Below are 26,387 nucleotides of genomic sequence, written 5' to 3'. Positions count from 1 at the left end.
GCAATAAACTGACTGAGAACTACAGAAAATAGATTGTCTTATCAGTGCCCTGATAATGCTTATAAAACCAAGATCAGCTTCTGCCGATTTTCACTCTGCTTAACAGCGTCTCAAGATGAAGTCAGAACTTCTGCTGGTGTTGGTCTTGTCTCTCTGTGTGAGCAGTAAACCCCTGTCCAAAAGGAGGACATATAATAAGTTGCTGCTGATCTCCTTTGATGGTTTCAGGTGGGATTATGACCAAGATGTCAACACACCAAATCTGGACGAACTAGTTAAAGAAGGAGTCAAGGCAAAATACATAAATCCCCCAGCGATCACCATGACATCTCCATCACACTTTACAACTATTACTGGTAAGGCTCGACTTTCTGCTTATTTATTGGCCTGTGTGTAGTCAGAATACACACTTACAGACAAAAAAAAGAACAAAACAGAAGCTCTAACACGTTCAAATGCCTAATTCATCCAAATACTCAGTTGGTAGCTATAATTTTGTAATGCGTACTGAATATTATGACATTTAAATCAGTGGTTCTCATATGATTTGGTCTGGTTAGACTGAGTATCACTGCATGTTTTGCATCAGTTAAAAAATAGACACTGAGAGAAACAACTCAAACTTCAAATAATTTAATTAATTTATGATATTTTAATAATACTGAATTTCAATAATAATTGAATGAATACAAATATATAAAAATATATAAATGACACATTTAATACATTTTAAATAAAAAATATAACTTAGTAAAGAATATAATTATATATTATAATATTATAATGTATTGTATACATTTTACTAAAATTGTATTGTTTAATATAATTTTGAAAAAAAGTGCATAAATTCATGCACCTGCTTCACCATAGTTTACTCTGTGTTAATGTACATATTCTTGTCCAGAAAATTGTATTGTTTAATATAATTTTGAAAAAAAGTGCATAAATTAATGCACCTGCTTCACCATAGTTTACTCTGTGTTAATGTACATATTCTTGTCCAGTCTGCAATATCATGATGTTCAAAGTCTTAAACTGTCTTCTGAGAGCTGCTGAGCACACACTTACTGGGCCAATTACCTCAGCCTCATTAAATGACATGTGCAAAATTAGCACAAGCTCCAACTTAAAGGTTATTTACATAATCAGTGTTCCTTGTACATAAACTTTGCTCAGTGGCCAATTTACAGTGTATCGAGTCATGTATAAGAGTATTAAGAAATGTGGGTTTACATGCACGCTGCCATAACAAGTCATTTTAGTTTATTGAAATACACTATTTGACCACAGAAACATATTGGTTGATCTAACTGAATCCAATTTTCAATGTTAAATGTATACTTATTATATATCAGTATGATTGTATCTTAATCTTTTCTTCAGGGAGATGGATAGAGGATCACGGTGTTGTCCATAACCTGATGTTTAATGATAAAACTGGCCTGAGAGTTCCACACAAGGCAACACTGAAAAGATCAGAATGGTGGGATAATGGCGCTTTGCCCCTGTGGATAACAGCCCAGAATCAGGTGAACTTACTGACATTCCCAGAATTCCTTGTATGACACTTCACATTTGGTGGCTTTTCATTGAAATAACTTTTACTTTCTTTCTTTTCTTATGAGTTATGTACATTAGTGTTTTATGTTATATCTTATGTTGTTAAATTAATATTTATTGCATTATTTTATTGTTTATACTATATATATATATATATATATATACAATTATATATAGTATTTAGCTCAGCTTGTGGAAAAGCTACTTGTGATTAACTCGATTTGTCGTGGTTTTCTCTTTACCCCCTGTGTTTTGCTGGTTATCATTGTATTATAAAGGTACAAAACAGATTTTTTAGTACTTCAGTAGGTTGGTACTGTATATTATCATTATTCAGTAAATCAAATATATGTTTTTTTGTTTGTTTGTTTTTTACTGGAAATGTTAGTTTTCAGTAAAAACCTCTAAAACCTCTGATTTTTTATTGTAATGTTCTGGCAACCACAGCTGTTGTTGTTACTGTTGTTGTTTTTTACCATAAATTTCGCATATGTTCCTTACAGTGTATGTAAATATGTCCAGTAAAAGCATTTCTCATTGTAAATTGATTAACAAATTAATACTGCTCTTCTCCAATAATGTCTCCAATATATTTCAAAGGGTCTGAAAACAGCATCTTTTCTCTACCCTGGTGGAGGAGTGAATTACAGCGGCCAAGCTGTGGATCGTTTCCTGGTGGAAGATCATGGGCAACCTGATGATGAGACAGAGTGGCGGCAGAACATTGACACGGTGATGGGATGGTTCACCAAAGAGGACTTTGACTTTGTTACGCTTTACTATGGAGAACCAGACAACGTGGGTCACACTTTCGGCCCCGAAACCCCAGAGAGAATAAAGATCATTGAACAGATCGACCGCACTATTGGCTACCTCAGGGAGGCAATTCACAAAAATGGTTTGACTGATCATCTTAACGTCATCCTGAGCTCAGACCATGGCATGACCACTGTTAAAATGGCCAGTGAGGTTAATGAGATAAAATTGAGCAATTACATGAGTTTATTCAATCTAGCCCGCTTTGACCTGCTTGACTACGGTGGGTTTGGGATGATTACACCTAGGGAGGGCAAAGGACAGGAAGTTTATGATTCCCTGAAGAACGCACATCCCAATCTGACAGTCTATAAGCAAGAAGAGATACCAGAGCACTTTCACATACGCAAACATGAGAGAATTCAACCCATCGTCCTTCTGGCTGACCTGGGCTTCAATATCAACTCTGTAAGTGTCTTTGAAAATAAATATCCCTCATTTTAGCCAGTTGTTTGAAAGCTCAAATAATAAAATATTGTAGTCAAACATGCTAATTATGTCATACTAGCTTCACATTATTTAGCCAGTTTACAGTCCGTATCAGTAAAATATCAATAAATATGTCTTAAGTATACAAAGCTATTCAAAAGTTTGAGATTAGTGAGATTTGGAAACAGTAAAAACAGTAATATTGTGAGTGAAACATTATTTCAGTTTAAATGAACTGTTTTCTATTAAAACATATTTTAAAATGTAATGTATTCCTGGGATGCAAAGCTGATTTTTTAGCATTGTTACTCCAGTCTTCAGTGTCACATGATCCTTCAATCAAATCATTCTGATATGGTTGTCAAGAAACATTTCTATTATTATCAATGTTGAAAACAGTTGTGCGGTCTAATATTTTTTTGCAGAAACCCTGATACAATTTTTTTTCAGGATTCAAAGATGATTTGAAAGTTCATATTAACAGCATTTATTTGAAATAGAAATCTTTTGGAACATTATAAATGTCTTTGCTGTCACTTTTGATCAATGTAATGTGTCCATGATGAATAAAAAGCATTAATTTCTTTAAAAAAATAGTAGTGTAAATAGTAAATATTGCTTAAAGCTACATGTAAAGTGGGTGAATTTATTAAACAGTTTGTCTTCTACTCTAACTTTTTGTTTGCTGTTTGTGCAGAGGGTCATTTTGCATATCAACAAAGGAGATCATGGATTCAGTAATGAGGAAATGGATATGAAAATGATCTTTCGAGCCTTTGGGCCAGACTTTCGGGACAATTTCTTGGCTGAGCCATTTGACAGTGTCAGCATCTATCCGTTGATGTGTAAGCTGTTGGGTGTAGTTCCAGAAGCAAACAATGGCAGTCTCAGTGACACCAAAGACATGCTAGTGGATAACTTTGATGCTGGTAAGCATTTGAATTGACTCTCAGAAGGGTTTCATTCAAAAATGGCCTCTCCCATCAGTCTAAAAGATTATTTTAACCATTTAGCTTTTTCTACCTGCTAGAATTTTAAGAAAATGTAATACCCAATTAATGACATTAACTGTTCTTTTTGGCAGGTGGGAGCAGTGGAAGAATCAAGGTGTCTTTGAGCCTTCTGCTACTAATGATAATTATCTTAACCTTAATTTGAAGAGATTTGCCAAAACTAACTAGCGATCAGCAAGCCCAAAATACATTTAAACTAAGAACACTATAATCACAAATGTCTATTAAATAAAGACTTCTTCCAGTGCTGAATGTGATGGTGATAACTGAACTTTTTCCTTTCATATTTATTATATAAAGTAAAATTATACAAGTTTATACTGGAAGTTTGTTTTTATTGTGCACACATTTATGAAATATAGCAAATATCAAGCATGGTCACAACAGTCAACAAATGTATTTGTGATTTGCTAAACTTCAGATTTTATTTACATGTGAGTTTTTATAAAAATCCCTTAATCCCACATATTCCACTTCCCTTTAAGTGCATTCAAAACATAAATACACATTCTTTTAAGTTTAGAGTACTGAAAAACACACACAACAGCATCAATATTGCACACAGTATAATACACAGAGGTCAACATATATATTTTGAAGCATTATATAAATTTCATGCACAAGAAATATTTAATTGAAGGGGAAATTTTAGTTTGTGTTCTTGATTACATATTACTGTATGTATATTACATAAACATGTTAAAAAAAATACAGTCTCGCTGAATGCAAACAAGATTTGTTCAGGTATTTTGATCAAAATCAGCTCTGCAAACCTTTTTACATGTTATCATATTTACTGTATCATTGTTTCGTAAGCATCACATTCATGATGCTAAACTGACATACATCTGCACTTTTTAAAAATATATACCAAAGGAAAGTTCTTATAAAATTTTGGTAAAAAAATAAAAGGCATTTCAGACACCTTTATCTTTTCAAACATCCCAACTGCCCTTAACTGGGATGCACTAGTTGCACATTTTTGGTACCAACTGGTACAAAAGAAGAGTACTAAAAGAGTCTTGTACTTGCTCAATGCCAGTCCACATCCTGCTCATCATCCAGCTCTACTAAGCTTTCCTCAGCTCCACTACTCTCTTCTTGCCCTCCTCTTTGTGCCTCTTTCCTCCTTGCTTCCTCCAGCATCTCCTGCCTTGCCTTAGCGGCCCGCTCCTCCTCTTCTCTTTGGCGCTGTGCTGCTGCCTTCTTCTCCTGCTCGGCGTGACTCTTCATGTGAGCGCTGCGACTCTTCACCTTATAGAACACCCTGTATATACAGACCTCATTAGAATTTATTCAAGTCAAGAAACTGCTTTACATACAGCGGGTAAAATAAGTATTGAACACATCACCATTTTTCTCAGTAAATATATTTCTAAAGGTGCTGTTGACATGAAATTTTCACCAGATGTTGTAACAATCCAAGTAATCCATACATAGTTGGTTCAGTCCCAACTGATGGCCTATAAAAAGGTGTCTCATGACCAACGTGTCACACAAGAAACATTTCATGATGGGTAAAAGCAAAGAGCTCTCTCAAGACCTTCGCAACCTTATTGTTGTAAAACATACTGATGGCATTGGTTACAGAAGGATTTCTTTACTTCTGAATGTTCCAGTGAGCACTGTTGGGGTCATAATCCCCCCCAAAGTGGAAAGAACATAATTTCACCATAAACCAGCCACGACCAGGTGCTCCTCGCACTCCAGAGCAGTGAAAAAACTTATCAGAAGAGTTTTCTAAGAGCCAAGTACCACTTGTGGAGATCTTCAGAAAGACCTGGAATTAGCAGGTACAATTGTTTCAAAGAAAATAATAAGTACAATAAGTAATGCACTCAGCCGCCGTGGCCTGTATGCACGCTCACCACGCAAGGCTCATGGCCAGCCAATCACCTGACTTGAATCCAATAGAAAATCTATGGAAAGAACTACAGATCAGAGTTCATAGAAGAGACCTTCAAGATTTGAAGACTGTTTGTGTGGAAGAATGGGCCAAAATCACACCTGAGCAATGCATGCGACTAGTTTCTCCATACAGGAGGCGTCTTGAAGCTGTCATTACCAACAAAGGCAAATTTCAGTAAGCGTGTTCAATACTTTTTTCCTGGGTCATTCCATTTTATTACACAGAACTTAATTTCTGAACTTATTTTTGTGTTGTTTTCTTTGTATGTATGGATTACTTGGATTGTTCCCGACATCTGGTGAGAATTTCATGTCAACAGCACCTTTAGAAATATATTTACTGAGAAAAATGGTGATGTGTTCAATACTTATTTTACCCGCTGTATGCTAAATAACATATATAAAGCCACTAACTAGCAAAAAAACTAGAGTGAATGGTATGAATATAGGAATTTATCAAAGCATGGGCATGAGAAAATAATTTAAAAAGCACTTGTCCTTACGCATCTTTTTAAATATCACCGGAATGTTTTTTAACATTTAAGAGTTTTTGTTGTTTGCTGAATTTTTATGTCGCCTCAGTCCAATGAAATTGATAAAGTATTATATTTAATATAAAAATATAAAATTAACACTCATTTTAAAAATAATTTCAAATAATGCTATTAAATTAATTACATATTAAAGTAAGTTGGAGAAATATCACTGTTTAGATGTTAATATATACTAGGAAATGATTATTAATGAAACAATATTTTATTTTAAAATACTGAATCACCCTCAGATTCCAGCTTTTCAAATAGTTGTATCTCGGCCAAATATTGTCCTATCATAACAAACCATGCATCAATGGAAAGCTTATTTATTCAGCTTTCATATGATGTATACATCTCAATTTCTAAAAATTGACACTTAAGACTGGTTTTGTGGTCCAGGGTCACATATAATTTATTATTATAAAACATTAATTCATATTAATAGTTGTAATAATAATAATAATAAAAAATAACAACAACATGCTTATATTAAAATATTGATATATTAAGTAATTTGGAGAAAAATCACAGCCTAGATGTTACAATATTGGGACATTACCATCATATATTATTAAAATATTTAAATAAAATACTGCAATATTTTAATAAATTAATTGTGATGATAATATTAACACTGGGGACTTGATATTCAAATACAGAAATATTACTTTCAATATTTCAGACAAACTATATTGGAGATCAGAGATAGAGTGTACAGTGAGCAGAATTCTTACTCTGGAACAAAACTGTTCTCAACTGTCTTTTGAAGTAAATGCAACTAGGACAAGCTGGGATGCTTCAAATTTAATGAGTAGAAATTCAAAGACACATACTGTTATATAAACACTGACTCACCTACTGCACTTCTTGCAAGGGAAAATACCCTCTGGCTCTCCCTGACTTTTGTTGCCAGTTGAGGCCCTGTTTTTCTTCCCGGTACTGTCAGAGCGAGGCTTTGGAGGTGCAGGGGAAGGAGTTTTGAAGGAGGGTTGAGGAGCTGGCATCAGGCCAGAAGACTCTTCCGCAGAGCTGTTCTTCTGATCCTCATGAGCCACGTCTGCCCTCTCCTGGACGAATTAGTAAACACAACCACGCAATCAGATTTAGCCATGCATTCTGGACATTTAACATTCCAGCCCAGAGAAACATGATGAATGGTGTCTTTATGATGTATTCACTATATTTATATACAAACGAGAATGCCTTCAATCCAAATACTTACATTCTGAATGTTCTGAAGTGTCTTGGTCACATTTTGTAGACTGTGATCCACATTGTCTTGTGTGGCCTCCTGTTGTCTGCTATCATTTTCTTCTTCTTGTTTCACTTTAATCTTGTTAGAGATAAAAGATCAGACAAGGCTGACCAGCACTCATGTATCACAATGTACAGATTGTTTTAGCACAGATTTTGTAAGCATTCATACAAATTTCCTTTTCAGATGTAAATGAATAATTATTAATTTACTGTACATGTGCTATTAGCTCTTTAGTCAAAACAATGTCTAAAAGCAGTAATAGCCTTTACCACAGGGATGTTATCCTCTGGCTCTAAAGGTCCATATGTATATGTGCCATTACGGCCAACCTTTGCTTGTTTCTTATAGGTGTAGTAGAACTCCACACACTGTGCCACTGTTTTACTCCTCACCTGCCAAAATAGAAACACAATGTCAACCTTAAAAAGGGGAAATTTGATTTACATGAATCTATATAAGACCAGTAAACAAAAAAGACTGTATACCAGTTTTTGCACCAAGAAGAAATCTCTCCTGTAAGCAGAAATTCCCTTGTTGAAGCATCTTTTTTCATCCACAGTCCAGCAGTCTGATCCTGCCAATATTTAAGGGACATTAGGTTCTTTCTATCCGCCATACATTACAAACATTCTGCTGCATTGCAAAACTATATCCATTTACAGTCACAGCATGCTGAATCATGTTTAATGTTTCTAAGTGAACACAGTGAGCTCTGCCATTAGATGTAAATGAATTTCTACCTGCGTAGTGGTAGTTTGCTAGATGGTGGTTCTTGGAGAAGATGGGATTCTTCATCAACATCATTTCCAGAGCTTCCTACAGAGTCAAAATAGATTTGTTGTTTATCCTGAAAACATGTGTGACCCTGCCTATGAAAACCAGTCTAAAAAAAATCTAAAAATCTAATTCTGAGATGAGCCTCAAAGTTTGATTTCACCTATTAATTTCATTAACATTTCAATTTTTAACATGGTCTTATTCAGTCAGTGTTAAAGATATCAAGTTTGTATTTTCACAGAATGTTCTGTACATTATGTAGGACGATTTTATGTAGAAAACAGTACATTTCAAAAAAATGACTTTAGCTGGGTTTTCACAGGCAAAGTCACATATATATGCATCATATACAGTGTCCCCAACAAGTATTTGGACACTTTTAGATGCATACACTAATGTTCAAATGTTTGAAGTTATTATGAAAGGAATGAATACTTATTTCAGCAAGGACGCTTTAAATTGAAACTTTAAATTAAAAAGGAAACTAAAACGTTTACAATGTTACAATAGATTTCTATTTCAAATAAATGCTATTCTTTTGAACGTTCTATTCATCAAAGAATCCTGAAAAAATGTATCACATTTTCCACAAATATATTAAGCAGCACAACAGTTTTCAGAACTGATAATAATAAGAAACGTTCCCTGAGCATCAAAACAGGATATCACAATGATTTCTGAAGGATCATGTGACACTGAAGACATCTTTTGCCATCACAGGAATAAACAACATTTTAAAATATATTAAAACAGAAAACAGTTCTTTTTAATTGTAATAATGTTTCACAATATTAGTGTTTTACTGTATTTTTATTAAATAAATGCACCTTTAAGAGCATAAGAGACCTCTTCCACAAACACTACTCATACCAAACTTTTGAGTTGTAGTCTAAGTCCTTAAAAGTGTATGAATTTCATTTCATTTGACACAAAATATCAAAGCGCATTTGTGAACTAACATTTTTCCTAACTGGTGCCAATGTGATTTTTAGATGTCTTAAGTCAGACATTTTTCAGTGTGACTCAAGTGTCCAAACACTTTTTGGTACCACTGTATATTTAACTGTGCTCACCATGACATCCCCTCTGCACTCATGCAGGCAGTGCATTGCTAGCTCTGGGTTGGTTCCTCCTCCATACGTGACACTGGAGCAGACCAGGTTCATCAGGTCATCAACTGGAAAATAATGGGAATGGAAGGATTGGAATGGAAGTATGTGAGACATATGTCTGTGTTATATGCAGCTGGTAAACCTCAGCTATATCAGTGCAGTCTAAAGATAAGTTACGTCTTGTATCCTGGGAGGGTGTAGAATCAGCCTTTGAATTAGGGAGCCAGACCAAAGTGGCTTTATGCTGGTCCTTTAGGGCCAGTGCTCCATCCAATAGTTCAGGAATTTCTGCCTGATACCGAGAGCCGATGTTTATGCGCCTAGAATGTGCAAAAGAGAGAGACTATATTAGAATAGAGGACAGTGATTGTGATGAATAGCTTTTTTTTTTTTTATAAATGCTCACGGTTCTAGGCTGACAGGCTTTGCTTCTCCAATCACTGAGAGTGCAGAAGGGGTGATTTCAGAACTGCCTAAAGTGCAGAAAATAAAGTCAGCAAGAGAGATATAGAAATATCAACTGGAAAATAATGGGAATGGAAGGATTGGAATGGAAGTATGTGAGACATATGTCTGTGTTATATGCAGCTGGTAAACCTCAGCTATATCAATGCAGTCTAAAGATAAGTTACGTCTTGTATCCTGGGAGGGTGTAGAATCAGCCTTTGAATTAGGGAGCCAGACCAAAGTGGCTTTATGCTGGTTAGTTAGGGCCAGTGCTCCATCCAATAGTTCAGGAATTTCTGCCTGATACCGAGAGCCGATGTTTATGCGCCTAGAATGTGCAAAAGAGAGAGACTATATTAGAATAGAGGACAGTGATTGTGATGAATAGCTTTTTTTTTTTTTTATAAATGCTCACGGTTCTAGGCTGACAGGCTTTGCTTCTCCAATCACTGAGAGTGCAGAAGGGGTGATTTCAGAACTGCCTAAAGTGCAGAAAATAAAGTCAGCAAGAGAGATATAGAAGTTAATTGTGAATCACTGAGAGTGCAGAAGGGGTGATTTCAGAACTGCCTAAAGTGCAGAAAATAAAGTCAGCAAGAGAGATATAGAAATTAATCAAAGTTAATTGTGATCAATGATGAACTACAATTAATCTACACTTGCAATTCATTAAGTAAGAATAAACACAAATAAACAAATAGTGAAAAACATAACGCTTTACATTAAGGCTTATAAGTTACCTTTATTTAACACAAACTAACAGATAATAAATACAGTAATACACAACACGTTAAAAATTTGTTAACATCATTAGTTCACGATACATTATGATTTACGATGCATTAACTAATAAACTATACATTTACAGCTTTTATTCATCTAGTTTTATTTTTACATACCCTAGTGAAAAACAAATATACTAAAATGCATTTGAAATACATTTATTTCATGCTAAGTATACTACAAATATATTTATGTATTTATAAAAATACCCTGCAATGCTAAATTGGAACAACTAATTTTGTACTTAATGCAGTTTAATTGTGCGTAAGTAGTGCTGAAATCCAACTAAAGATATACTGAAGTATATTTGATTGTGCTAATGTGGAACTATTGCAAGTATACTTTAGGTACACTTAAAATAACTTGCATTTAAAGACCGATAGTATTCAAAGATCATACAATTCTCATCAATAGTGCTATTAAAACACATTTTAGTCTTAATATTAATAAATGTGCATTGTGCACAAGTAATAAATTGTTTTGTTTGTGAAAATTTCAATTGTGCTCCAAATAAAGTGTAATTAGAATGTCTAAATCAGTAAGTCTCGAGTGATATGTAATTGAAATGAAATGTATTTTGTATTTTAAATATATGACTTTTTTACTAGGGTATACTAAGAGATTTTTAACAAACTTTTATTTAAATTAAAATTAATGCATTGTGAACATAAAATAACAAATAAATAATAGTGTAATGTCTAAATCAGTAAGTCTCGAGTGATATGTAATTGAAATGAAATGTTTTTTGTATTTTAAATATATTACTTTTTTACTAGGGTATACTAATAGATTTTTAACAAACTTTTATTTAAATTAAAATTAGTTAATGCATTGTGAACATAAAATAACAAATAATAGTGCATTTATACTGTAAATTTACATTAATGATTAATAAATGCTCTACAAATGTCCAGTTTATTGATGGTTCAGGATATCTAATTAATGTTAATTTCTTTATCTATTAATATGTATGAATAAAGAAAGAGTGAAGTTAAAAAGGTTACATTAGTTAGCACAATATTTAATATGTTAATAGTTAACTAATAATGCATTATATTAATGCCTTATTATTAAAAGTTTTATTACAAACATTATGAACTATCAATGAACAATACCGTGTTTATACTGTAAACGAACATGAAACTAGATGAATAAATACTGAAAGAAACTATTTTTCCTTGGTAGTTTACCATAACTAATGCATTAGCAAATGTTTAGAACCTTACTGTAAATCCTTACTAATACAAAAAGTCCTTTATAACAAAAAGATATGGAACACACTTGTAGCATGTAGCAAACTTCGAGTGGCGCTGCGGGGTGTGGATGGAGGTGGCAGGACCTGGCTGCCTGCTGCCATAGAAGAGAGGACAGCAGAGAAGTACAGCCCAGAGCCTTCTCGCACGGGTGAAAGAATGGGTGGAGGGGTGTATGGCGGGATGATACTGGCATGGTCTAGCAGGCGTACTGGGGAGCGCAGATTGCTCTGGTAGGGAGTGATGCTGGAGTAAACAGAAGGGGTGATGAATGTGCAAGGTTGAGGTATGACCAGAGGCTCGGGACGTGGGCGGCGCCTGGATTTGTCCTCTTGCCCTTTACCCTGATTCAAACAGAAATGGAAGAACAGATATTTTAACAACTATTTTTACAGTTTGTGGAAAAAGGCATAACATTAACATGAAAATCATTTGACAACCATTTGAGATGTTTTAAGAGCATTAACCAGCGTTACCAGGTTTCACTAAAGAAATAAGCGATATGGTCAGAAAAAATAAGCCCAAAATAAGCAACCCCTAGTCTTGGGGGAGGGGCATACATATATCATGCCAACCTTATTGTAAAATGTTACTGAAATCTCTTGCCGTTTCATCAAAAGCAGCTTGTGATGGCAAAAAGATGCTGAATTAAATAGCTACAAACGGCTCTAGCATAAATTACAACATTATTTTGATGGAAAAAGGGGGAAAACCAATGCATGTCAGTGGCATTTACAGACAGAAGAACATCATCATCACACATATTGATAAAGCTGCTTAGTCCTATAGGTGTCAATCACTAACAAGCCCAAATCCACAAAAGTATTCTGAAAAAAGCTCCAAAAAACACAACCCCGCAACTACCCAAATCTATAAGTGACTTCTTGAATAAACAAGCCTAAAATCGCTTATAATAAGTGGATCTGGCAACACTGGCATTAACCTGTATTAACTGTATTAACCTGGATGAAGCTCTCGGATGCCGAGCTCTTTATTGAGTGCCGGCGTGCTACAATAACCGAGGGTTTACGATCAGGCTGGTTTTGTTGATGTGAAATCTCTGAGGGATGTGTCCAGCTGCCTGGCGCTTCCATTTGACCTTTCCGAACTGGCACCGAGACTGGGATGACTAGGGGTGCCATACCTGCTGGTCTACCAGGAGTAACGTCCTCACACTATTAAGAGAAGATAAGAAAAAGACAGAATAAAATGTAAATGGAGAAGAGAAAAAACAAAGGATAGAGAAGCACAAATAAAAGTGTGTGTAAGCAACCGGCAGCGTTTAAGTGAGTCAGTTGAGTTACTCTGCCCTAAAAACACCTTTACAGGCCAAGTTTTGAAAAAAAAAAATTTTTTTAAACAACCATCTCAAACAAATAGAGCTGTCTCTACCCTGTTACTGTACACTGCAATATCTGAAGTCTAAGACATTTTAAAGAATAAAATCATACCAGAAACGTCTTGTTTTGTGAGGCTTGGATCAGATAGATGTTAGCAAATAGGCCTTGGTGAATCGGCCCCTCCCAAATCCAACTGAATGGATTTTGAGAGAGTGTGGAATGTGAAGGTGTGCAGACATGCAGCCGCTCACCAGACTGCTTTACAATGCTCAATAACTCCATAAACTCCACTGTACTTCATACTGTATGTGATTGGGGAAGCCTGATAGCAAATACTACTCTGAGCTGAGTTTGTACTGTGTTTACTTTTATAGTTTGATTAGTTATAAAGCTGATGACACATTTCACCCAGCTTCAACTTCTTACTAGAGTCAGCAATGGAAATTTTTAGGTTTTGAATGAGCTAATTCACTACCTGGTTTAAACAACTTAGGAGACCATCAAAGCAGCAAAACATTCTAGCATATATTTAATGCATGCTAACCTTTCACAAGTTTGTGGTCAGTGAAATAAATACTTCTATTCAGCAATGACACATTTTTTAAAAGTGACAGTAAAAACATTTATTTCAAATAAATGCTGTTGTTTTAAAATTACTATGCATCAAAGAATCCTGAAAAAAAAAAAGTATCACGGTTTACACAAAAATATTAAGTAGCACAACTGTTTTTTTTAATATTGATAATAACAGAAAATGTTTCCTGAGCACCATATCAGCATTTTATTTCCAGCCTAGTATGTTCTAATATGTTACAATTCATATTAACAGATTTCTGCTATTCCACTGTTGTAAAAATAGGCTTCAAACGGATTTCCAAAAGAAACAAGCTCACCTTTGCTGGCAAAAGCTCCATCTCTGAAGTGGTCAGTGAAATAAATACTTCTATTCAGCAATGACACATTTTTTAAAAGTGACAGTAAAAACATTTATTTCAAATAAATGCTGTTGTTTTAAAATTACTATGCATCAAAGAATCCTGAAAAAAAAATGTATCACGGTTCACACAAAAATATTTTAAACTGTTTTTTTTAATATTGATAATAACAGAAAATGTTTCCTGAGCACCATATCAGCATATTATTTCCAGCCTAGTATGTTCTAATATGTTACAATTCATATTAAAACAGATTTCTGCTATTCCACTGTTGTAAAAATAGGCTTCAAACGGATTTCCAAAAGAAACAAGCTCACCTTTGCTGGCAAAAGCTCCATCTCTGAAGCCTTTTGAGCAAGAGTCTCAAGGTTGATCTCCTTTGAGGCCCTCCGTCGTCTCGGAGTGCTTTGGATGACCCCCACTGCGGGTCCGTGGACTCCACCAACTCCTCCATTCTGAGCAGAAACCTTGTCCTTGGATGTCTGGTTGCCTTGAGGAGAGACTCCATCTTTGGAAAGCCGTCGAGAGCGGCGAGGGAGGACCTGACGTTTGGTTTGGGTCTCTCTGAGTTCTGGAGTGGCCTCTGCAGGACCCGATTCCTGATAATCTGCTCCCTGAGGGATAGGATGTTGTGTTTGAGGGATGGTGAGCTGGGTCTGACTTGAATCTGTTTTCACCTGAGTACTGGCTAGATCCTGTGACTCAATTTCTTGTTGCTTTTCTATAGGCTCTGGGTATTGAAAACCTTGAGCATGCTGTTGCAGTTGCTGCTGCATCTGTTGCAGCTGGTATTGCTGTTGCATTTGATGCAGCCGCTGCTGCTGTTGTATTTGATGCTGCTGCTGCTGTTGTTGTTGTTGCTGCTGCTGCAACTGACGCATTTGTTGCAGCTGTTGCATCTGGTGCTGGCGATGCAGCTGCTGCTGTTGCAACTGCAAGAGCTGCTGTTGCGTTTTCTGCTTCTCGTTATAATTCATATTTAAAGATGCATTGTTGCCTTGGAAGACTTGTTGGAAACCAGGCGCCTGTGGTTGCTTGGTAGGTCCGAATGCCAACTGGAAGGGCTGCAGAGTAGAGTCAGACATATCGTGATGCATCCCCTGAGGCTGATACTGGAGGTCTGCAGGTCTGTGACCTTGTTGGAGCGCCTGATATTGAGCATGATGCATGGCTGCCATCGTGTGATGGTCCCAATCCGCCCCGGGAATGTGAGCGGTGTCTGTGTAGGACTGTGAGGAACTTGGTGAATGCTTCTCCAACTTTATAGCCTCCATTTCATGCCCTTTGTGAAAGGCTCTTGGATCATCCATACCACCTAGAGAAGGTCCAAAATTCTGTGACCACTTATTCAGGTTCGGGACGCCCTGAAACCAAGTCGCAGTCTGCATTGGGTTTTGAGGCATCCACTTTACTGGTCCCGATTGCTGAAAATGGCCCCGGACCTGATATGCTTTATCAGATTTGTAAACGCTTTGGACTTCAGGGCTAGAATCCACCAAAATCTCTGGGCTGCTGTGAGTTTGCTCCAAAGAGGGAGCGCCTACGTTGTAGAACAGATCTCCTGAATGCTGCATTGTTTCACCAATGGCTTCAACATTCTGCTTGCTAATACTGTTTAAGGTTCCTCTCTGGTGTGGAGAAAGACTCATGGCAATTGTGTGAAACTATAAGAGAAGTAAAAACCTGGGGCATTCAACACTTCAGTTTTAAGTAAGCCTATTACAAGGTCGGATGAAAAAACAATGTTTTACAGAGCAGAGCACATGCAAGATTTTGTGGGGTCTAGGAGCCCCACCTCCCTTCTTGCTTCTAAACTGCAGTATAAAGGTGGTGTAAATATTTAAGAACTCAGTCATTCCTCAGTCACAGGAAATGTTCTAAAAAGGAGAGAAAGACAAAAAGTAAGGTTTTAAACTTAATCACAATAGGGGTATAATGATGTCTGTATTATATGCAAAATAAACAAAAAGACAAAAAAATTTAAAAGTAAAATAGGACAATGACATGACACGTATTTTAATTTGTCTCTATGTAATAATTTATTCAAAAATACATTAAAAATGCATCTTATGCATACAATAACTTGCACACACATCTTCTATGATGTACAGAGCCCCTAAAGGGACAAAGTATGAGATTTAAGGAAAAATTACATTTCAATATTTTTGTGCAACATTGCAAAACATTTGAAGTTCCCCCAAAAAACATAGCGGGTGAACACACAGTTTCTAGGGGCACAAAAAAATGCAGAAGCACTGAAATATAATTTTTCCCTTAGGGGCTCCATAATGATGATTTTAGTTTCTGAATTAAAATTAATTTTAATATTTATGGGGGGCATAAAGTTCAAGATGTTAGGGTAAAACAACTGTCCAGATATCTGAATGAAGAGCATCATTAAAAGCGTGAAAACTTGAATAGGTTCACATAAACCTTTATTATTATTTTTTAATAAACAAAACTTATAAAGTAAAAAAAACTCAGTCTCATCAGGAAACCAACATCCTAAAATAAAATAAAAAAAAAATATTAAAGTAAACAAGTCATTAAATTAAACTTTTCTTAAAAATAAAACAAAAAGAGTACATATGTATAAACTTATTTATCATGGATGCTCTTATTTGTAAACCAGAATGTCATTTCTGGCACCTAAATAATCGAATCAAATCTTTACATCTATACACCAAATACACAAAATAATGATCTTTAAAAAAGCATCATATGACCCCTTTAATTCAAATGAATTATAAATAGAAAGAGTTGTCAAGTAAACTTCAGATCACCAATAAGAAAACGGGCCATAGCATGTCAAACCTGAGTCAGACAATGACAGGAAACTAAATGCAAATAATTCCTTTTGCGTCATTAATGAATGGCTGTTTGGTAAGACCTGTGCGTAGAGAAGGAACATAGTGGCCTAAAACCAGGAAACTTGACAAACACAAATGCAGAAGGCAAGAGCAGACAGAACGGGAGGGGCATGAAAAGCGCAATGCAAGACAACAAGAATTACAGGAAGTGAAGAGGGAAAAGGGAGAGAGAGATGGGGAAAGAATACAGGAGAGAGAGAACAAGCAGAACAACTTTTCAGCCCATTGGTGACCCCTCCCAAACTAGCAACTACTGTGAAAACATTTGTTATATAAAAAAATATATGTAGAATCAATGCTGCATATCAAAGCAAACGGCAGTACTTACTTCCCTGTAAGACGACATCTTCATATTTGTGCAATTTGCGTTTCTTGGTTTATTGAACGACAGGTGGTGTATGAAAACAGATTAAAACTGCAGCGTACTTACACTGTAGCAATATGATATTGATGTCCTCCTTCCTTACTTGTCAAGTTCGGGTGACAGCACCTTACAAAACTGTTCCAACCCTGGGCAAAGTCAACAGCGTGCATGACCATATACACACTACGAACAATGCAGTCTGTCGTAATCTCCTAGACGTAAGTGCGCACATTTGATACGCTAAAATACCATGTCACAATGCATCGAGAGGCCTTTCCAACATGTAGGCTGACAGATTTAACAACTTTTGGTATCCGAACACATTTGAACTCTTCAGCTGTAGACACCAAACCTGTTTTCCTGTTTACATTCTGCTGTTTAAGCGCAATTTTACCGATACTGTTTGCAGGACGTGCAGAGCTCGAGGATCCTCTTGAAAAATAATCAATCCATCAAAGTTATTTATCAACAAAACAGATCGCACTGACTCAGCCAATCAGCGCGTTTCGGATTGAAGGCGAGGCGATACAAGGCGCAAAAGCGCACGCTGTGATTGGACGGAAGGAACTTCTCGCGCACTGCTGGAATGTGTAATATTTAATTAGTGAAACCAAGTGAAACAGGAGACCTTTATATTTCCATATCACTTTCACTTTTTATGACTTCGAGATATATTGCATGATATGTTGATAGTGTCATTACATTCATGTTAAAAATGCATGTTGACATGTAAAAAAACAACAACAACAAAAACATCTTGGTTCTCTATATAATGTTGAACGTATAAATGTAATCCATCAAGCTCTCTACCACACAAATGTACCAAATTCAAGCAATGAGAAAGAAACGTCAGGTAAACAACGTCACCTTGTGTGCCTAACGTAACACTGACATGTGGCAAGTCATTTTAACATTAAATCCTTAAACCTAAATACTAGTTTGTATTTTTCTTAACTAGTCAAGTATAATTAAATACTAGTCACTATTTGAATAAGTACAACCATCTAATAAAAAAGATCTAGTATCTAATGAATAAGTAATGGAATAGTAGTAATTAAAATAAGTGCTAGTAGCAAACAAATATATAGTATGATTTAAATTATATATTATGGCTTGTCACAACATGTATATTGAATAAAACTATTAATCTTATTTTTACATTATTTCTTTAAGTGGGCGAATCATTTTAGTTAATTTTCATGCTTCATTTTCATTCCCTGAAGTCTCTTGTGAAGATCGGACCATAATGGACCTTTTTCACATTTCGTCGTCATAGTTGGGAGAGCAGTGAATGAGAGAGTACCACAAAAACATATATATATTTTTTGCATTCCCATTTGCTCAAATAGCAAATTAAAAACTCCATGATAGTGTTTTCATGACTTTCAAAAAAGGGAAAATTGAGAGAGACTGATAATGGCATTCTGAAGAGAGAACAATGTCAAATTTACCATCCCTCCCAGAGACGCTGCATTAGAAACACCCTCGCATTAGCGTTAACTAGTTTTTTTTGTTTTTGTAATTTAATGCAAAGGTGATACAAAGCATAGTGTTATAAATTTACATACATTTAAAAAAAAATGATTTACGATGCTGACAGTTGAAATGCATCATTACAGTCTTGAGAAAAGCGTCTATGAATTACATCATTTGTAAGACCTGGACAAACTTGCAGTTTAGAGACAAAACGTGTTAGTGAACAAAAATATGCTGACCAACTAAATGAGTTTTTGTTCATAACAAGAAAACAAGGGGCGGACTTGTTAACAACTTTTTTTTAACGAATTGGAGTAAAAGATTCAATGACTCACTGTCCCTGATAACATACAAAAGAAACTCGACGCCACCTACTGGTATGCTAAAGGGTCAGAGAATAAATCTGAACGAATCTTTTTGGTCAACGGTTTCAAAGGAATCGAGTGATTCCAACGCCGCACAAATATAACCCAACAAACATTTGGAACGAAGAAATATTTTATAAGAATTCACTGTATAATATCCTGAATTAAATAAAGGTTTTCAGCTAAAAGCTATTTATCTAATACTGTAAAGTAAAATATATTCGTTTTATTATTATTTATTTTACCAACAAGTCAGGAAACAAACACATCGTAGTCGAACACATTGTAGTTAACGTTATACATAATTTTTTCTCAAATTACTGTGTTGTTCTGATTGCTTGGCTGCTCATATATGTTTCATATATCGTATTAAAGGGGTCATATGATGCTTTTTTAAAGATCATTATTTTGTGTATTTGGTGTAACAGAATATGTTGACATGCTTTAATGTTCAAAAAACACATTATTTTTCAAATACTGTACATTATTGTAGGTCCTCTATGCCCCGCCTCTCTCAAACACGTTGTTTTCAACAAAGCCCCCTCCTTTGACAAGCGCAGTCTGCTCTGATTGGCCAGCTGACCCAGTGCATTGTGATTGGCCGAACACCGCAAGCACTCGTCGGAAATGTAACGCCCCTTACCATAATCGCGAGCTTCATCTTTCAAAATAAATGTAAAGACAGAGCCCGAAAGTGGAACAGAGTTGCGTGACAGACACAGTGATGATGCAGTACACAAGCCGCGGTTAAGACAGCTGACTCCACTTTGATGTGACGCTGTCTCTCTCTCTCTCTCTCACACACACGCGCGCACGCACACACGATGCGCAAAACTCCGCATTTGAACAGTCAATAGCAAATACTTAAACTAATAACAAAACATACTTACAGTAGCTGATTCAGAAGTGCCAGATTGTCATAGCAAAGTCAGAATTACCTCCTCTCCTAGGTTCATGAAACGGTCGTCCATAAAATGCATTGCTGTTCTGTTGTAAGTGATCCAAATAAAGTGCTTTTGCTTTCGCACTGAAACACACAGCGTCTCCCTGACATGGTTGCTTCAACACTAACTGCGGTTACTGAAACCATGCCTTCTTTCTTTGCGTGCACATTTGGGTGCATTATGCAAATATTTCCACATAGTGGGGTAGATATGTGGGGGCGTGTTAGAATGAGCCGTTTTAGGGGGGCGTGGCAGAGTCTTAACTTTGATAATGAATATCTCTTTGGTTTTGAGACTTTAGTCTTTGCAACTTCAGGGATCTTATCTATGCACAATCAGCTTGTAGCACTCCAAAGAGAAAGGAAAACTTGAAATCGCATCATATGACCCCTTTAAGACCTCTAACGTTACTTTGAAAATCTGCGGAAATAACGCGTCAGCTGGTGTGTCACATGATCGCCTTCGTGTGATTTGCATACAGGGGAACAACCTGTTTAGATAGCTGTACTCTTGATCAGCAAGAAAGACACATCTCAAGACAGTTTGGGAGTCTGATGTTCGCGGCCACTCAGTCCCACACTCACCATGGCTTGGACAAAATATCAGCTCTTTCTCGCCGCTATGATGCTCATCACAGGCTCTATTAACACACTATCCGCAAAGTAAGTAACTTGCACGCGCTAGATGGTGTTTGTTTACATGCGATTATTGCTTACTTTTATTAGTTGCCCGAACTTCTGCCTCTACTAATAGGGTAGACAAGGGTGCTTTCACGTTTTCTTTTACAAAACTGTACGCCGTGTTCTTATTATTTTGTGAAGGCGCGTAATTTTATTATTTCAAAAGGAGAATTTGGGCATGTTTTTTTGTTAAATAATGTGAGCAAAAATTAGATGAAAGAAAGATGATCATCATTTTCCCTTTGCCTTTCATTACTAATGTATGCACATAATATATACAGACGAAGATGAAAATCCAACATTTCAGGACAAGATGATTAGACGACTCACGTGCAGTTGTGATGATTCGACGTGTCTTGACATGTTGATGCTGCAAAATCAGCAATTCTGCCACCAAAACCCTTGTGACTATTAGTCAATAGTGCAATCGCAGCAGTAAACATCTTACAATCAGAATTATGTAGTCCATTTTGACAAGATGTGTGCTGCAAATACTGTTAAGTAACTTGTAAATTGATACAGCTTTGTATCTAAAACAGAAGCTTGATGTTTCTAGGCAGACGGTATTTGATACCACACTTCACCCAGTGTCTGCTGAAAAACTGACACTCATGTTGATGATGATGCATCTCTGTTTTAATACTTCATTATATGTACACCTGGTTTTTACAGTGCCATAATCTCTATTCGCTATTTACAGTGCCATAATCACTATTCTATTTATAAATTTTTTTTTCTCAAATCAATCAAGTCAAATGGTTTAAGTTAAATCTAAAGAAAGAGTTGTTAAAGTCTTTTCTTCATCATGAGGCTTTATGTCAGTCACACATTGTCATTTCATGGTTGTAAAAATGGCATTAGTGTACCATGTGCATAGTTACTTATTAAACTTACAGTGACTGGCAGCTGGAAGACAGATTCTACATTTTTAATATCATAGTTTTTAGTGTGTAGTGCGAATGGATAAAGAGAAAATCTCATTACAAATACAGTACAAATATAACAAGCTTCCTGATCATGTCCAGTAGCCATTACTGTTTGGACAAAATATTTGTGTGCAGTCCCAAACTTAAGCTATCTTTGAGTCAGTGTTTGCTATGAGTGCCTTATTTATTATTATACTGCATATTAATACACATTAAGTCTGATGAATTGTAATATTGGAAAATGACTCGTTTAATGACCTGAATCTGTTCATCTCCTAGATGGGCTGATATGTTCTCTGCACCTGGATGTTATGGTTCCCCAAATCATGCCTTCTCCCACCCTTTTGTACAGGTAATGATTTTCATCAATCCTCAAGATAACAACACACCATTCACATCAAACTTCCCTCTCATCACATTGTTTTCAGTACCTCTAAGAAAACAGAGAACTGAAAGTGTTATTTATGTTTTGGCAAAGTGAGAACTGGTCGGCTGTGTCCTTCTCTTCATATCACTTGTCCCCATCTCTGTTACTTTTCCTGCATGCATCTTAATATTTCTTTACCACACACCTCCTCCTCTCACCTTTCCAGGCCGTGGGAATGTTTTTGGGAGAGTTGTCCTGTCTGGTGGTGTTCCACATTCTCCTTTGTCATGATCGGCGCAAACCTGAGCCCACGATGGATCCGGGCCAAAGTTTCAACCCCCTACTTTTCCTCCCCCCTGCCCTTTGTGACATGTTGGGAACATCCATCATGTATGTTGGTGAGTATCCAACATGTGAAGTATATTGTGTCCATAGTCTTTAGTTCTTAAAGGGTAGGTTCACTGATTTACAACCAGCCTTGTATCGTTACAGTGACAGCACTATAAGTAAATGAACAATGTGTATTATCTTACTATATATACCCAGGTGAAAAAGAAATATATTTAAATTGTGCTTTTTCAGACATACTTACTATATTCTGCCAACATCTGGGGGCCGACTGATGGAGACAGAGCTGGTGGATCTGAAGGCACAGATGGAGGGCTGATGGAGCTGAGCGTCGTCGCAGGTTCTGGAGACCTGGGCACAGCCTAGTCATCCTGACTCCTGGCATACAATATTTTGCACCAGAGCCTTGCAGCTTTAGAAAAAAACAAAACAGAAACAAAATTAAATAACTGATTTTTACATGAATGACTGAAAGCAAGCACAAATTAGCCAGCTGGAATGCAAAAGTACTTCTAATATACTTTTTAGAAATATATTAAAATGCAATTTAATATATTTTTATTGCACTTCAAATAAGCATGTTGGGAATACAAATGTATTATAAACATACTACTTGAATTTCAAGTATATTTTTAATACATTTAATACTACGTCTTTTTCACCTGGGTAGACAAGTTTCGATTTATAATAGCTGAAACATCCATTCTTTTTATTCTTGGATTGACTTAAACAGGATCTGTATTTGTGTTTTCTTTCTCTAGCACTGAACATGACCAGTGCCTCCAGTTTCCAGATGCTGCGAGGAGCTGTGATCATCTTCACTGGACTGTTGTCTGTAGCGTTCTTAGGACGGCGGCTGCAGCCCAGCCAGTGGATTGGGATCCTAGTCACCATCATTGGTCTGGTGGTGGTTGGCCTGGCTGATTTTCTGAGCGGCCATGGGGATGACTCCCGTAAGCTCAGTGAGGTTATCACAGGTCAGTAGTTACCTGCTGCTGAATGGTTTTAATCATACGTAATGATTATTTGCCTTTTACAAATCAGAAAATCTTCTCGTAGGCTGGATATCAGGATTTTTTCTTTATTTGATTATATCTTGCAACTTTATCTGCCTGGACTAATTTTCTGTTGATCTTGTCTTATAGGGGACCTTTTGATTATCATGGCACAGATTATTGTTGCAGTCCAGATGGTCCTGGAGGAGAAGTTTGTTTACAAGCACAATGTGCATCCACTGAAGGCTGTTGGGACTGAAGGTAAAGTTTTTAATGTAGTGACATATAAAGCCAATGACTGGTTTGGTCTAAGTATATTAATGCTATGTATTAATAATGTTGTCATAATGATAATGATGTGAATTTATCTTATGTCACACACTACAATTTAAAAGTTTCAGGCCAGTAAGATTTTTTAAAAATGTTTTTGAAAGAAGTCTCCAATACTTGCTAAGGCTGTGTTTATTTGATCAAAAATACAGCAAAAACAGTAATATTGTGAAATATAATTAAAATTTTTAATATTTTAAAATGTAATTTATTCTTGTGACAGTAAAGCTGAATTTCAGAAACCATTACACCAGTCTTCTGTATCACATGACCCTTCAGAAATTATTCTAATATTCTGATTTAGTGCTCAATAAATATTTCTTATTATCAGTGCTGAAAACAGTTGTGCTGCTTAATGTTTTTGTGGAAACCATGATACTTTCTTTTTTAGTTGAATAGAAAGTTCAAAAGAACAACATTTATTTATTTAGTCTTTATTATGTATGATCAATTACTAGAAAAGTCTAACTGCTAAAAAGATTAAATCAGCAAAAAATTAAAGGTAGTATAGATTAATGAAACAAACAATGCTGATTGGCTTAGAACCAAATGTTGTCATTACCATAGGTGTTTGCTAGACCCCATTTAGGAGACCTTCATTTTTCAACGTAGCCCCCATAAAAGTCTGTGATTAACTTATCTGTCAATGCCATTACAAATGACTGATTATATTTTCTGACTTGAAGCAGCGTCTGCATATCTGAGGTTATTTTACTCTCAATCCTCCCCATTCAATGCGGCCAAATATGCCTTTGTTATTGATGAACATCTACTGACAAACAGGCAATTTTGATTATTTAAAAAAAAAAAAAAAACGTATCAGTTTAGCAACACTTCTGTGACTGGTCTATTTCCCAGTGGCTTAGTTGTCTTCTCTTTCTTAGGTTTTTTCGGATTTGTCATCCTCACTTTGCTCCTCATCCCAATGTTCTACATCCATGTGGGAAGTTTTGCCGACAACCCACGGCAGGTCCTTGAAGACGCATTGGACGCCTTCTGTCAGATTGGCCATAAGCCCCTTATTTTACTGGCACTGCTGGGCAACACCGTGAGCATCGCCTTCTTTAACTTCGCCGGCATCAGCGTCACCAAGGAAATAAGTGCCACTACTCGCATGGTGCTGGACAGTCTGCGTACTGTGGTCATCTGGGTCATGAGTTTACTGCTGGGTTGGGAGGTGTTCCACGGCCTACAGATTTTAGGCTTCATCATCCTACTCGTGGGTACAGCACTATACAATGGACTCCACAAGCCCTTGATGGCCAAACTGCCCTGCTGCCCTGGAGAGCAGAGAGCAGAGGAGGGAGAAGCCCCAGAGAGAGAGAGACTGCTTGGTGCAGGAAAAGCTGCAAATGAGAGCTAATATTGGACTTTGAACAAAATGCTGCCCACAAAGCATTTCATTTTTAGTTTTAACTGTTATTTCCATTTTAAGAAAGAATCACATTTTTGTATTTTTGTTTTAGAGTTTGATTCAACACTTGGGAACCATCACTACTTATTGCCTACAGCCATTTTTGTGGGCATGTCTCAACTGTTTAAAAAAAGGACAGTTGTGCTTAGATTTTAAAATGGTTGAATGCACATTTTTACTTTAGGAAAGGGAATAATTTTACATTATTTTAATGCCAAAAATCCTTAAAATAATATTTAAAAGTTTTTAATCCTGCGGTTTATATGTTTCAAAACCATTTGTTTTTGTTTACGTGATGTGCTGTTGTTGGGAGGACATTATTTCTCTAATCATTTTATTTGAGTAATAGTCATCTGTGAAACAAGTATTGTGTACTGACAAGAAAATCTTCTGTTAGTCCTTGTATATTTGGTTTATAAAAATATGGAAGTATCGCTGAGTTTACTGCCAGTAAATATCACAGTTTAATTTTTTTTTTCTTTTTTAGAGTAATACACAAGGGACCCTAGTCTCAAAAACAGTGTAGTTTTTACTAGAAGTATTTAATTGACATCCGTTTCATTTCACAAATCTGTCCTCTGCATAAATGTATCAATTCCTCTCACATTCTTGTTTGTACATTGTGGATGCATTTGTTTGTTGTTAATGAAAACATGAAGAGGAGAGAACTGTTTCACTCAGTGACTATTAGATTATATTAGATTAATTACAAGTAATGTCTGTGTCATTTATCTAATTATGTGTAACAACTCTATTATTGATTTCCTAACTAAATGTTCGACCTGCATAATTCCACAATGAAAATATGTGAACAAGATAATGACAATGTTGCACTTTTTTATGTAAATCTTAATTTACATATGTATACCCTTGCACAACAAATGTTCAGCGTGTGAGCATTAGCTATATCCCAACGCAAAGTTTAAAACAATGGCCATCAATAATAATTATAAGAAAGGTAACAATTTACAATAAAGATCCGTTAACTAACTAGCTGACAATGAGCAATACCAAAGACTATAGAATTAAAAAAAAGCCGTTAAAGGGACTTTGGCAATACATAACGTGCTCTATTCATTCTTTTTTTAACGGTAGTTAAATACAACAGTGCATGGGATACGAAGAGATACAGCTTTTGGAT

At 36.0% G+C, this 26,387-nt stretch overlaps 3 protein-coding genes across 4 annotated transcripts; 2 read left to right on the top strand and 1 right to left on the bottom strand.

The window, feature by feature from the left end:
- The first annotated feature begins 115 nt into the window (after positions 1 to 115).
- LOC107721358 (ectonucleotide pyrophosphatase/phosphodiesterase family member 7-like) lies at positions 116 to 4,676 on the top strand. Its single transcript, XM_016529332.1, has 5 exons — positions 116 to 356; positions 1,384 to 1,529; positions 2,161 to 2,784; positions 3,503 to 3,734; positions 3,890 to 4,676. The coding sequence occupies exons 1-5, from the start codon at positions 116 to 118 to the stop codon at positions 3,961 to 3,963; spliced, it is 1,317 nt and encodes a 438-aa protein (XP_016384818.1). The 3' UTR covers positions 3,964 to 4,676.
- Positions 4,137 to 17,881, bottom strand: LOC107721359 (ELM2 and SANT domain-containing protein 1-like). Its single transcript, XM_016529333.1, has 13 exons — positions 17,468 to 17,881; positions 14,485 to 16,044; positions 12,855 to 13,067; positions 11,921 to 12,236; positions 10,272 to 10,338; positions 9,587 to 9,729; positions 9,371 to 9,474; positions 8,261 to 8,336; positions 8,006 to 8,094; positions 7,790 to 7,912; positions 7,485 to 7,595; positions 7,118 to 7,329; positions 4,137 to 5,085 (listed from the first exon to the last, which is right to left on the bottom strand). Exons 2-13 carry the CDS (start codon positions 15,814 to 15,816, stop codon positions 4,851 to 4,853), a joined length of 3,021 nt encoding a protein of 1,006 aa, XP_016384819.1. The 5' UTR covers positions 15,817 to 16,044; positions 17,468 to 17,881; the 3' UTR covers positions 4,137 to 4,850.
- A 2,751-nt stretch (positions 17,882 to 20,632) lies between these two features.
- On the top strand, positions 20,633 to 26,362 carry LOC107721386 (solute carrier family 35 member F6-like). 2 transcript variants are annotated; one of them, XM_016529385.1, is made up of 6 exons: positions 20,633 to 20,848; positions 22,072 to 22,144; positions 22,386 to 22,557; positions 23,269 to 23,484; positions 23,653 to 23,763; positions 24,717 to 26,353. In XM_016529385.1, the coding sequence occupies exons 1-6, from the start codon at positions 20,772 to 20,774 to the stop codon at positions 25,193 to 25,195; spliced, it is 1,128 nt and encodes a 375-aa protein (XP_016384871.1). In that variant the 5' UTR covers positions 20,633 to 20,771; the 3' UTR covers positions 25,196 to 26,353. The 2 variants fall into 2 exon arrangements, with proteins under 2 accessions (XP_016384871.1, XP_016384872.1); XM_016529386.1 differs by lacking the exon at positions 22,072 to 22,144 and having other exon boundaries at positions 20,775 to 20,848; positions 24,717 to 26,362.
- The last annotated feature ends 25 nt before the right edge of the window (positions 26,363 to 26,387 follow it).

Source organism: Sinocyclocheilus rhinocerous, unplaced genomic scaffold (assembly GCF_001515625.1).
Source record: "Sinocyclocheilus rhinocerous isolate Xijiao unplaced genomic scaffold, SAMN03320098_v1.1 scaffold271, whole genome shotgun sequence".
Taxonomy (NCBI): Eukaryota; Metazoa; Chordata; class Actinopteri; order Cypriniformes; family Cyprinidae; genus Sinocyclocheilus; species Sinocyclocheilus rhinocerous.
The sequence above is the reverse complement of the archived record's forward strand: the minus strand, read 5'-3'. Positions and strand labels throughout refer to the sequence as shown.